This window comes from Tripterygium wilfordii, chromosome 21 (genome assembly GCF_013401445.1).
Source record: "Tripterygium wilfordii isolate XIE 37 chromosome 21, ASM1340144v1, whole genome shotgun sequence".
NCBI lineage: Eukaryota > Viridiplantae > Streptophyta > Magnoliopsida > Celastrales > Celastraceae > Tripterygium > Tripterygium wilfordii.
The window spans coordinates 14,203,782-14,216,335 of NC_052252.1; the positions used below are offsets into that span (position 1 = coordinate 14,203,782).

The 12,554-nt window shown below is 37.4% G+C and overlaps 1 protein-coding gene across 3 annotated transcripts; it reads left to right on the forward strand.

The window, feature by feature from the left end:
- The first annotated feature begins 317 nt into the window (after positions 1–317).
- Positions 318–12,547, forward strand: LOC119989399 (soluble starch synthase 3, chloroplastic/amyloplastic). Of its 3 annotated transcripts, XM_038834899.1 has the most exons (17): positions 473–614; positions 936–975; positions 1,059–1,122; positions 1,223–2,539; positions 3,327–3,541; positions 4,120–4,390; positions 5,439–5,614; positions 5,940–6,047; positions 6,476–6,585; positions 7,227–7,332; positions 7,913–8,083; positions 8,786–8,914; positions 9,653–9,835; positions 10,223–10,354; positions 11,273–11,384; positions 11,702–11,825; positions 12,198–12,547. In XM_038834899.1, exons 4-17 carry the CDS (start codon positions 1,324–1,326, stop codon positions 12,325–12,327), a joined length of 3,183 nt encoding a protein of 1,060 aa, XP_038690827.1. In that variant the 5' UTR covers positions 473–614; positions 936–975; positions 1,059–1,122; positions 1,223–1,323; the 3' UTR covers positions 12,328–12,547. The 3 variants fall into 3 exon arrangements, with proteins under 3 accessions (XP_038690825.1, XP_038690826.1, XP_038690827.1); XM_038834897.1 differs by lacking the exon at positions 936–975 and having other exon boundaries at positions 318–614; XM_038834898.1 differs by lacking the exon at positions 936–975 and having other exon boundaries at positions 318–614; positions 11,702–11,800.
- The last annotated feature ends 7 nt before the right edge of the window (positions 12,548–12,554 follow it).

Consider the following 12,554-nt stretch of genomic DNA (forward strand, 5'->3'; position numbering starts at 1 on the left):
ACACCATGCAAACATTTTTCTATCACAATCTCATTGACACCATGCAAACATTTTTCTATCACAATCTCATTTGAAGGATGAAAAAGATGTTTTCTAATAATTAAGGGATGAAAATAAAAGAAAAAAGTTTAGAGACGAAAATAAAGCTCACCTCCATAAATTGAGGGACGAAAAAATCTTTTTGCCAAATTTTAAGATATGTTATCACTTGATTAACTTCTACTACTTTCTAGATTGATTCTCTTTTTGCCACGTCATCCGCTAATCGCTCACCGATTTAAGCCCATCTCACGGACTAAACTAAACGGATTAGCCTCAAAGATATATATATCTCATTATTGTCTGTTACTCTCCCGTCCCAAGCCTGAAAACAACATCTTGATCTCCAGAGATCAATGGATCAGTAAATAGTGGTGGCTTGGGGAAGCAAACAAACATTCGCTTCTGGGTTTTCATTCGCTTCTGGGTTTTCGATAGTGGCAGCCATGGAAGTGGGTTTGCAAGCACGGGGACCATTCAGTGGCGGAGCTGCTGTTTTGCACGAGAGAACCCATTACAAGATAAAACCGCGTGTTGGGTCTCTCTCTTTGGGAAGAGTTACTCATTCCTTACCTGTAAGTTATAATCTTGATCATATGAATGTGTGCTTCTGTTGTGTGTGCCTTTAGTTCCTTGTGGCGTTTGTCAATAGGATTCATTGGTTGATTGAAACGAAAGCGTTATAAAACTTAATCCGTATCTCTGATTGTTATTTTACCTTGTTTTCGATTTCAAACATACGTTTGAGAATGATGGGCTGTTTATCTTGTACTCATGGTCTACCTTTTGGCTGTTTTTGGATTATATCGTATATTTGTCGCCGAAGTTTATGGTGTATTTACTTGGTATTTGATCTCTATCTAAAATCTAAAAACCACTTCTTTGATTGAGGACAGGATTCCTGTTTGACTGTTGATTATATTCAAGTCACTTCTGGTGAGCTTGCACTGCACGTTGGATATGAACTTGGAGGTTCATTATCATTCTGAATTTCTGTTTTTCTATTCATATGCTTTCAGTTCAATTCACGGTGTAGCAAGGGCCCAGGATGTGTTGTTTCGCTAAGAATCACAGCTAGTGCAGGTTAATGGATTTCCTGGATTTTGTGTTTCTGTAATTTGGGTATTATGTTGGTTTTCTTTTTTAATCAATCTTTAAATGATATTTTCTTTCACTCAAATAGATTTTTCAAAGAAAAGGCAAAGAAGAGTGCCGATTCCAAAGACTAAAGGTACTGGGACTCCTCCAAAGGGGTTCGTGCCTAAAACACAGGTGGGAACAAGCATGCAGAAGAGGGATCAAAAAGATAATGGTGATAACGACGAGGTTGTAAGTACTACTACATCAACCAAGCATGTTGGACCTGACAAGGAAGCTGGCACTTCGGAAACTCCAGAGATTGAATCTTTGCAGGAGAAGAAGCATGGAGATGAAAGAGTCAATGTTTTTAAACTAAGTGAGCAAATACCACCAGTGAGCGGAAAGTTACCTGTTGCTAAAAGCAGTCAAATGGTGGAAAATGGAAATGTAAACGGAGTTACTGAGCCTGTGGTTGTTTTACAGAAAAAAGGAACCATCCATGGAAGGGATGGTGGGAATGCTGCAAATGGAACTTCTTTGGAAGAAAAGTCTCTTGCTGCTGTTGTAGAAGGGAAAACAACTGAGGCTAATGAAACCGAAGAGGATTCTCGTTCTCTAAAATTAAAACTGGAGATGGAAGAAAACTTGCGGAAACAGGAAATCGAGAGGCTTGCTGAGGAGAACTTCTCGAGGGGGAATAAATGGTTTGTTTATCCTCAAACGGTGAGACCCGATCAACATATAGAAGTGTTCCTTAATAGGAGTCTCTCCACTCTGAGCAATGAGCAAGATGTTTTAGTAATGGGAGCTTTCAATGATTGGCGATGGAAATCTTTTTCCGCTAGATTGAACAAGACCCATTTGAAAGGGGACTGGTGGTCCTGTCAGCTTCATGTTCCTGAGGAAGCATATAAAATTGACTTTGTGTTCTTCAATGGGCATAATGTATATGACAATAATGAAAAAAAAGATTTCTGCGTACCTGTGGAAGGTGGAATGGATGTGTTTGCCTTTGAGGATTTCTTGCTTGAGGAAAAACGCAAGGAACTAGAGAAACTTGCTAAGGAGCAAGCTGACAGGGAAAGACAAGCAGAAGAGCAGAGGCGAAGGGAAGCAGAGAAGGCTGCTTTTGAAGCGGATAGAGCACAGGCAAAGGTAGAGATGGAAAGGAGACGAGAAATACTGCAACAGTTGATTCACAATGCTGAAAGGTCTGTCACTAATGTTTGGTACATTGAACCTAGTGAGTTTCAAGGTGAGGACTTGGTCAGTTTATACTATAACAAACGCTCTGGTCCTCTTGCTGATGCGAAGGAAACTTGGCTTCATGGTGGGTATAATAATTGGAAAGATGGATTGTCCATCATTGAAAAGCTGGTAAGCTCTGAGGAGAAGGATGCTGACTGGTGGTATGTTAAAGGTATGTGCTGGTGTATTTTTTGTCCTTACTTCCATTGTGGTATCTATTTGTTGTTTACTGAGCTTTGATATGATTACAGACATGTATGAGGTGAAATCATTTAAGTGCTTTGCTCACAAAATCCCAGCTGTTGGTGTGTGAAATTTGATAGCTTTGAATTCTACCTTTTCATTTATTCTATAAAAAGGAGGAATGTATTTGGCATATTTGTGTGGTTTGGGGCTAGTGGTTTGTACCATGATGGTTTGACCTTAAGAAACACTTGGATGTCTTTAGCTTCAAATCTCATTGGGGTTGAAGGGTGGGCAATGGAATCAAAGATGGCTACTTCTGTTGGCTCCGTAGGTTCAATGTGACTTTTGATGGATCAAAAAGATAAGAACACAATAATTAAATGAGTCTTATATTCATGTTTTGAAGACCTATAAGTGTTGCAGAAGGTGAATGGTCTGGCTACCATTATATCTTAAATAGGAGACAGCTGCAGTTCAAATGTTTGCACTTTTATCTTTTGGAAATATCATCCGAAAAAATGGTATAGTTCAAGGTGTCCCTTCTTTTCATCTCAGTTTATGCAAAAGTTCTGTATAGAAGTGGGTCTGATTTTCATGTCACTTTCTTTTATTTGGTCTAGTGGGCCTTAGGAGACAGGTCACTAAAAGTTCTGTATGACAATAGAGGTTGTATGTATACTTGCTCCATTTAAGCATTCTGGTAGAATTTCCTGTTGGTGGCATTGGTGCATGTTGTCTGATATCATTCTCTGGATGGACTGTTCTTTCTGCAGTTGCTGTACCTGATCGAGCCATTGTCTTGGATTGGGTCTTTGCTGATGGACCACCACAGCATGCAGTTGTTTATGATAATAACCATCGTCGAGACTTTCATGCCATTGTCCCAAAAAGCATTCCTGATGAACTGTACTGGGTTGAAGAAGAGCATCAGATATTTAGGAAACTCCAGGAAGAGAGACGGTTAAGAGAGGAGGCTGCACGTGCCAAGGTCAGCTCACATAGTATTTGCTTCAAAATTGATTATATTGAAAATGAAACTTATTATGACACATTGATGGTGCAAGATTGTGCTGTTTATTTGCTCAAAAGTATTGTTTTACACCCTTTCCAATTTTAGTAGCACTAACTTGTTCATCAAAAGAAAGATTGAGTTGGCTATTTGTTCCTCTAAATTTTCACAGGTACAAGATACTTGACTTTCAGCCTAAGCTTTGTGACAATAGTCCAAAATGACTGGTTAAGGGCTTGTTTTGTTTATATTCATTGTAGATTGTTGTCAATTCCTCTCATGGATTGGATACAGGTAGCCAAACCCAAACAGTTTGGGACAAGGCTCGGACGACAATGACAACCGGTTACTTGAGTTCTGGTATTGTGGAGTGGTTCACTGCTTGTTTTGTTTATTTCAAGTGTGTCATTTTGGACTATTGTCACGAAGCGTGGGCTGAAATATAAGTTTTTCGACATTCATCTTTTCGTCAATTTTAACTTAAACTTTGTGTCATTGCTTTTAACATTAATTTGAAGCTATTTTCTCTTTTCTTTTCTTGTCTTGTGTTGTGTCAGGCTGAAAGAACAGCACGTATGAAAGCTGAGACTAAGGAAAGATCTTTGAAAAGGTTTTTGCTGTCCCAAAAAGACATAGTTTATAGTGATCCTCTTGATGTTCAAGCTGGAAGCACTGCAACAATCTTTTATAATCCGGCCAACACTATTCTGAATGGTAAACCTGAAGTTTGGTTCCGATGTTCGTTTAATCGTTGGACCCACCGTAAGGGACCACTGCCACCTCAGAAAATGGTGCCTGCAGATAATGGCTCACATGTCAAAACCAGTGGTGAGTCATCAATTTATAAAGTCCTTATTTGAACTTATCATGGGTCCAATAATCTGCTTGTTTTGTTGTCTCAAAAAAATCTCCAGTGGACCCTTGAAGGGGCTTATTCTTTCTCCCTTTTTTTTTGTTTCTTTTAAAGAATTAGATCAAGCTATGTACCCAATTCAGCTCATAATCTATTGCATTTATGTTGACTTTAAACATACTTCCCCTGACTCATATGAATGTTTCACATACCCATACCCTTTCAGCTCATTGATTACATATGAAGGTGGGGCAACAAAATATTTTTGGGATAAAACTATCTATATGTTGATCAGCCAAATAGGCATTATTTTGGAGAAACACCCTTAGGATGCAGGAGTCACAAGTTCTCAGGAAATATCTTTAATTCGTCTTTTGCAGTGTAGAAATATCTCTTTTTTTTTCCCAGAGAAAAAGTCCTTTTTGCTTGAATAGAGAACTTAGTACATATCAAGTGAGTCATTTGCACACACACATAGGAAAGATGGTAAAAAGGTAAACAACACCCATGCACAAGGCTCCCCCAGTGGGTGGGTCGGGGACATGCAAGATGTATGCAGACTTTATCCCCACAATATGTGCCTATGTGGAGATTTTGATTCCAGGAAAGATGGTGTTTATATATATATATGAAAACAATTATAGCACCTTGAATTGTTGCTTGATGATTTTATCTCCTGTGTGTCTGGGTCTCAAAAAAGCTATTGATTTCATAATTCTGATACGGAATTTTATCAGCATCGTGATGAGTACATGATGGACTAATAGATTGTGGCATAGGGTGTAAGAGCGTTCTGATTCGATGAGGGAACTAAATCGACCAACTTCCTTAGTTCAGGTGAATCTTAAGCGGATCTATCAGTCATCTGCCAACAAGTTTGAACATTCTTAGCATGATGCCTTGTTATGTTGTGGGTTACCAGTACCACTCTTTATATTCATCAGGTTAGGAAGATAACAAGATAACAAGATATTGATGTGTTGGTTAATTACTTTTAGTGCTTTTAATATCGTGTTTTTGCAGTGAAAGTTCCCTTGGATGCGTATATGATGGACTTTGTATTCTCTGAGAGGGAGGATGGTGGACTTTTTGACAACAAAAATGGCATGGATTACCACATACCAGTGTTTGGAGGAGTTACGAAGGAACCACCAATGCATATTGTGCATATCGCTGTTGAAATGGCTCCGATTGCAAAGGTAACACTTTGCTAATAAGTTAATTCTTGGCTCTACCAGATATTTTACAACCTTATTTAAAGTCTACTGATCTTTCCTTATATTAAATACTTCATACTAACTCTTATCTTTACCATATCAATGTTTAGACCATTATCAGCGGACTTTCAGCATCCGCTCCGTAGATTTTGTGAGTGAAGAGAGAGCTTAAGATTGTAAAACTGCGTTTTTTATTGTTTTGTTCGAAATAGAATGGAAATTTCAAGTAATTGGAGGGAAACAGAACAATAACCAACTGCAAAGTCGATATTTTGTTCTTATGGATCATATACAACATCTGTTGCAGGTTGGAGGCCTTGGTGATGTTGTTACTAGTCTCTCCCGGGCTGTTCAAGATTTAAACCACACTGTGCACATCATTCTTCCGAAGTATGACTGTCTGAAGTTTAACAATGTAAGCTTCATTTCTGTTGCTTTATTGCAATTTATTCAACATCCTTTTAAAAATTTTTAGGCACTCACTAGATAGCCAGTATTATTTTCTTAGTTTCTCACGAATCTGGGAAAAATGCATATACTCAACTTGAGTTCCATATAAAGTTGTGAAGCTCTTTATTTCAAATATTTTCTGGGCAATTGTTATTAATCCTTCCATTCTATGGTCGTTGGAAGAATGGGATAACATGAATACATGCGACGCTGAGTTTCTTTAGAACTACTCTTGTCCTCTTTTCATGTGGCCCTTGGTTAACATAAACGTGATAACTTTTGTCAATGTCTAATTTTTCTGTCACTCTTTGCTGTCTTCAGCACCTTAGTTGTAAGAGATACTTTCTGTTACCATGAATTTATCATTTTACCTGATGCAATGTTTTGGAGTAGGTGAAGGACTTCCACTATGATAGAAGCTATTCCTGGGGTGGGACCGAGATAAAAGTCTGGTTAGGAAAAGTGGAAGGCCTATCTGTTTACTTTTTGGAGCCTCTAAACGGGTACCTTGTGATATTTGTGGCTGATGGATATATGTTTCTCCTATGCTCTATATGACTCTTCATGTATTCCATAAGCAATTTTATTTCTTTATATTTTATAAACCTTGTTTTGGTCTTTTTCTCGAGTATGCAATCATCACTAATATATAATTTACCTTATCCATACATCCTACATCTCTTTTGCTTGTGGATTTGAGATCTTTACCTTTACATATTGGTCTCGTATTATTTTTTAGTTTGCAAGTTTGTTCTCTGTACATCACGTGTGTTTTCTTATCATTACATGCTATAGCAGACTGTATTTCTTCTAAGACTTGGTTCTTTTTAGTTGGAGTTGGTTAAATTAGTGTTCACTAGTGTAATATTAACTTCCATGAAATTCTTTGCATCTTCTTGTGTAACATGTATTTCCTAAGACAAGCACTTGAAAGCCTGTATAAAGAATCTTTTTCATTTATCATCAAGAGAGAGATCCTGACATGCATTTGCTTCTTGGACTTTGAAGTTCTTTCCCTCTATCTAATTTGATGTTGGGCGTAGAATCTCTTGTTGACTAATATGATAGAAGGCTTTTGCCTGAGTATTTTGCAGGAAGGAGAATATTCCTGAGAAGTTTTCATAATGCTCTTTTTTCTTTGCAGATTCTTTGGGACAGGTTGTATATATGGATGCAGAAATGATGGGGAGAGATTTGGTTTCTTTTCTCATGCTGCTCTTGAATTTCTACTCCAAAGTGGATTCCATCCTGTAAGTGCATGGCATTATGTATATTGGGTCATTGCTTTTGTAGATTGTATTCTAATATTCATTTGTTAAATATGGATAAATTATGAAATTTGAGTTCCTTTGATGCCGACTTAATATCTTGTCTAGTGTAGCAGACTAGCAGTACTTGTATGTATATTTAAAGATCAAAACATGGAACTTATTATTTATCTATTCTTTTATTTTTCTTGACAAGTATTTTGTCATCCACTATTATGCCATAACTGTTTCAACTTCGGTAAATGAATGGCATCAATTTCTCTGTTCCAGATTTTTTCATAAGTCTATTGTTGAAACATGTCTTTATTCACCCGCCAACCTTTTCTTCATGCATGTGGGCACATATAAATTAATGTTTTGTGATTAGTAGATCTGTGGCTTCGAATACCATTTCATGTATACAATTTTCTAACCACCTTTCCCCAAATAATTGCATGTGAACCACTGTTTCACAATAAAGGAAATGATTATCCCCAAGAAGCCCCTTGACCGTGCACTTCCTGGGGTTGGCTCTGTCTTTTCTTTATGATATCCATTTCAAGAGCTGCTTTGCATCATGCAGGATATCATCCACTGCCATGATTGGTCTAGTGCTCCAGTTGCATGGTTGTTTAAGGACCAATATATGCATTATGGTCTTACTAAAGCTCGGGTTGTCTTCACAATTCATAATCTTGAGTTTGGGGCAAACAACATTGGGAAAGCTATGGCGTACGCAGACAAGATCACAACAGTAAGTCATCAGTAGAATTTTCGTGAGTTTTTTAAATTTTGGTCTCTCCAGCGGGTAGTGCGGTCGGTATGGAGTTCCAATGCTACTTTTCCATTTCTTCACTACTTTTTGATTGTATATAATCTTCTTTCTCCTTGTATTCAAAAAAATATAATCTCTTACTCTTTGTTGACCAGCTTGATGTATAGTTGCAATTTGATTTTCAGTGCTCTTTTAAGATCACATTGACATGCTTTTGTTCATCCTTGATTGCCTAATATACACACACACACACACAAAGGTTAATAACTCCAGTGGTCAAGACTCTAGAAGTGACTTGAACATGTGACCCCCAAATTACAATGAAAGCGTCGCTTGGCCGTGGTTCACCTTTTGTAGATGAACACATCTATTTTAAATGATTTACTGGCATAACCACATAAGTTACTCACATGGCCTTGGCATTATGAAAATGAAAATGTCTAGGGATTCCATTGACCCTCCACAAGTGGCAAAGTGTAACAAGTATTTTTGGATTCTGAATGCTGTTTCTCTCTCCATGTGGTATTTGATTACATTTTATATGCGATATGCCGTTCCATCTTATGAGGCACTTATTCTAGTTAAGTTAGATGTCAATCATGCTTGAGAAAACGACATGTAATTTTTTGCTATCTTTTCTCTTCTTTCTTGCATCTCAATCACTTGTGCTTGTATCTGCAGGTATCTCACACTTACTCAAAGGAGGTAGCCGTAAATCCTATAGTTGCTCCTTATCTCCACAAATTCCATGGTATACTAAATGGAATTGATCCAGATATTTGGGACCCATACAATGATAAGTTCATTCCGGTAAGTAGATTAATTGTTTCTATTTTTTCCTCTTTTGGTTTCCTTCAGAGCTTAGAAGTTTCTAATTCATTTGGGTTGGGGTAAGATCAGGATAAACATCCTCCTTCTAATGTGAGAAAAAAATAACTCAGGGGCTGCTGAAGATTTTTTTGTTTCGCTATGCCCCCCATGCTTAGTCAGTTTCTTTGCTGCCAATCTCAAAAATTTTTTCTGGATCTTTAGCAAGATAGAGAAAATGAATTGACTTGATGAGCTGTGCAAGTGAAAAATGTGAATTTGGTGGCAATGATTTCCTTTGGTAGTCAGTGTGGAAGTGAGATTGTGGGACCATAACATTTTAATGTTTGTTGATTTTGATAGAAGAAGATTGATGTGATATATCTTTCTTCTTTTTCTGGTTTTTATCAACAAAAAACTCTATATACTGGACAATTCTAAATTAATGTCTGAACTTGCGTAATATTTTCTTTGCATCATCTGTGATCCTGTCCTGTCCTTAGGTATCAAAGAGCTTGAAATTTCTTGATTCCAAAATTTTAGGCTTATGAGTTCTAGCTAAGTGTGCAGATTAAATATGAGCATGGGGATTACTAACTGTTGGGGTGGAATTCTATGTTCTCTTGATTTTTCTGTTGTTGTATCTCTTGGATATATTGTGTATGACTGTATATCTACGCTCGGATTATTTTCTCCCCTTGTTTAAGGTTTTGCTAAAGCGCATCTTACATGTTAATCCAGATATCATATACATCCGAAAATGTTGATGAAGGCAAAAAGGCTGCCAAGGAAGCTTTGCAGCAAAGGCTTGGATTAAGAAAAATTGATCTCCCTTTAGTAGGAATCATTACACGCTTAACTCACCAGAAAGGAATCCATCTTATTAAGCATGCCATTTGGCGCACTTTGGATCGTGGTGGACAGGTTTTAATTCTCATTCTGCTCATTTTTCAAGTATGGTACAGAATGTATAACTGCCCTATGTTTGTGCTGAATTCTTGCATCAGTCTAGAATTTCTTTTCAGCATGTGAATATTTACTGAATTAATAATCTGACTCGAGTGCATAAGGTCTACAAACTATGAAATGTCCTCCTTCCAAGACCCTCCAAAATTTCCCTTTCTTTCTGTTTGTTTGCATCTGATGATGTTTGTGATACATCCAGGTCACTGTGAATGTAAGCACAGCACAGTTTGTTGCTAAAACCAATCCACCTAAATAGTCTGAGTGGGTGAAGTTAAGAAATGAAAGATATTACTATCCTCTAAAGATGTTACTGTCCTGATGTATAAATTGACTTTCTGATTGCAGGTTGTATTGCTTGGTTCAGCTCCAGATCCTCGTATTCAAAATGATTTTGTGAATTTGGCCAATCATCTGCATTCTTCTCACGCTGACCGTGCTCGTCTTTGTTTGACTTATGATGAACCACTTTCACACTTGGTATGTTCTCTCAAAACATTATTGTGCGTTTGTTTTGGAAAACATTGCCTAATCTTCTTCACTTGTCATTTCTTGTTCAGTGTTCTAAACATGCGTTTGGTTTTGTAAACATTAAAGTATTTTCCATACCCGTTTATACTTTAAACTTATTGTACTGCATATTTGTGCCTATCAAATTAAAACTATGACGTTAATTAGCAAAGTATTCTCTAATTTCGGGCATATGGTAGTCCAATCCGTTGATGGATATGGTGGTGTGTTGAGAGTGTGAGAAAAAAAAAAGCGTACATGTTTTTTCCTTTCAAAGAAAAATCCACGCACACCCCTTCCATTTTGTGTTTACGTTCTCCATAAATATAGTCCATTTCCAGAAAACGATTTTCCTGCAAACAGAACCAAACATGTCTTTCCTGTGTGTTTTATCATTTTCCGTGCCGATGAAAGTGGATAATACTCGAAGTAAAAACACATCCTTAAGTGTTCTCTCTCACTCTGTTTCTATCTTTTCAGTTTTCATCATGTTAGAATGTGGTATAAATTATGCGAAACACCGCTACCCAACAAGTTAACCTATTGGGTTGAATGACAAAGTAACTAATCTTAACATGGTCTCGGAGCGGGAGGTCTTGGGTTCAAACCTTAGCCTCCGCAATTTAAACTGCCAATTTATCGTTCCCCCAAAGTGTGGGCCTTTGTGGGAGCCCCTAGTGTTAGGCTGCTTTTGTTGTGCACATGTTGGACCGTCATATTGTCCAGTCCACACGTGAGGGGAAGTGCTAGAATATGGTATAAAAGATATAAAACGTCCCAACCCAACAAGTTAACTTATTGGGTTGAATGGCAATGTAACTAATCTTAACACATCATACTTGCAATTTTGATGCTGGCAGATACTGATTTGCTTTAATCTTATTCTAGATTTATGCAGGAGCTGATTTCATATTAGTCCCTTCAATTTTTGAGCCATGTGGACTGACCCAACTCACAGCAATGAGATATGGTTCAATTCCTGTTGTTCGGAAAACTGGAGGTGTGTGTCTACTTATCAGTACTGACAAGATTATGCTATTGACAATCATGCGTGAAATAGTTAAAAGTACTCTCAATTACAACTATCTTCTCCTTTGGTTAAGATTGGAAACTCAGTTTTAATCATGACTGATTTGCTAATATTTTCACTTTATTTACCCAAGTTATAGCTACATGAGTAGAAGTTGGGTTCCACTTCCCTAAGAAAATGTGTTTGGACTTGCCTCTTGCTTTTGATTGCAATATTGATATTTATTTGATTATATTTGGCACAGTAAGTATATTCAACTATCTGTTGTGCATGATATTTTTCTTTAGGACTTTACGACACGGTATTTGATGTTGACCATGATAAAGAGAGAGCAGAAGCACAAGGTCTTGAACCAAATGGGTTTAATTTTGATGGAGCGGATGCAGGTGGAGTTGATTATGCACTTAATAGGTGAATACATTTTAATCTTAGTCTGTTGAAGTATGCAGATAGCCACATATGTTGTTTTGAATTAATAGTTTCCTTAATGTCTTCTTCCTTGCTTGAAATGGAGTTCAGTGCCAAGCTTGAATTTTTTTTTATTTCCTCTGCAAATTACACTCACAAGCACAAATTCTTTCCACAATGTCTTACAATGGCATCACTCTCTAACCTCTTTTTGGTTGCAAATCAAGTGTTTCGCGAGGCATCACATGAATTTTTGATACATAATCCGTTGACTGCTATGCAGTCTCTCTCTTAGCACGCACAAGTCTGGACACACACAAGTGTTTTTCATACGTGCTCCGTTATGTAACAATAATTTACAAAAGGAACTTTCAGGGCAATCACTGCTTGGTACGAAAGTCGGGATTGGTTCAACTCATTATGCAAGAGGGTGATGGAGCAAGACTGGTCTTGGAACCGGCCTGCTCTGGACTACATGGAGCTTTACCACGCAACACGCAAGTGAAAACAACAATTTTTATACCTCTCAAACTGGTACCACTTTCTGTACAGGTCCCTTGATTTCATTTTTGTGATTAAACAGCCTAGTTAGTTGCCTTAGTTAGCCCATTTTTGTTTTGCATATTAAGATAAGTCAACTATGAAATAATGCATGTATATTTTAACAAACAACAATTTTTTTTTTCCCAGTGAAGTCTCAATAAAAGAACTTTATTTTGTATCAAGCTGTGG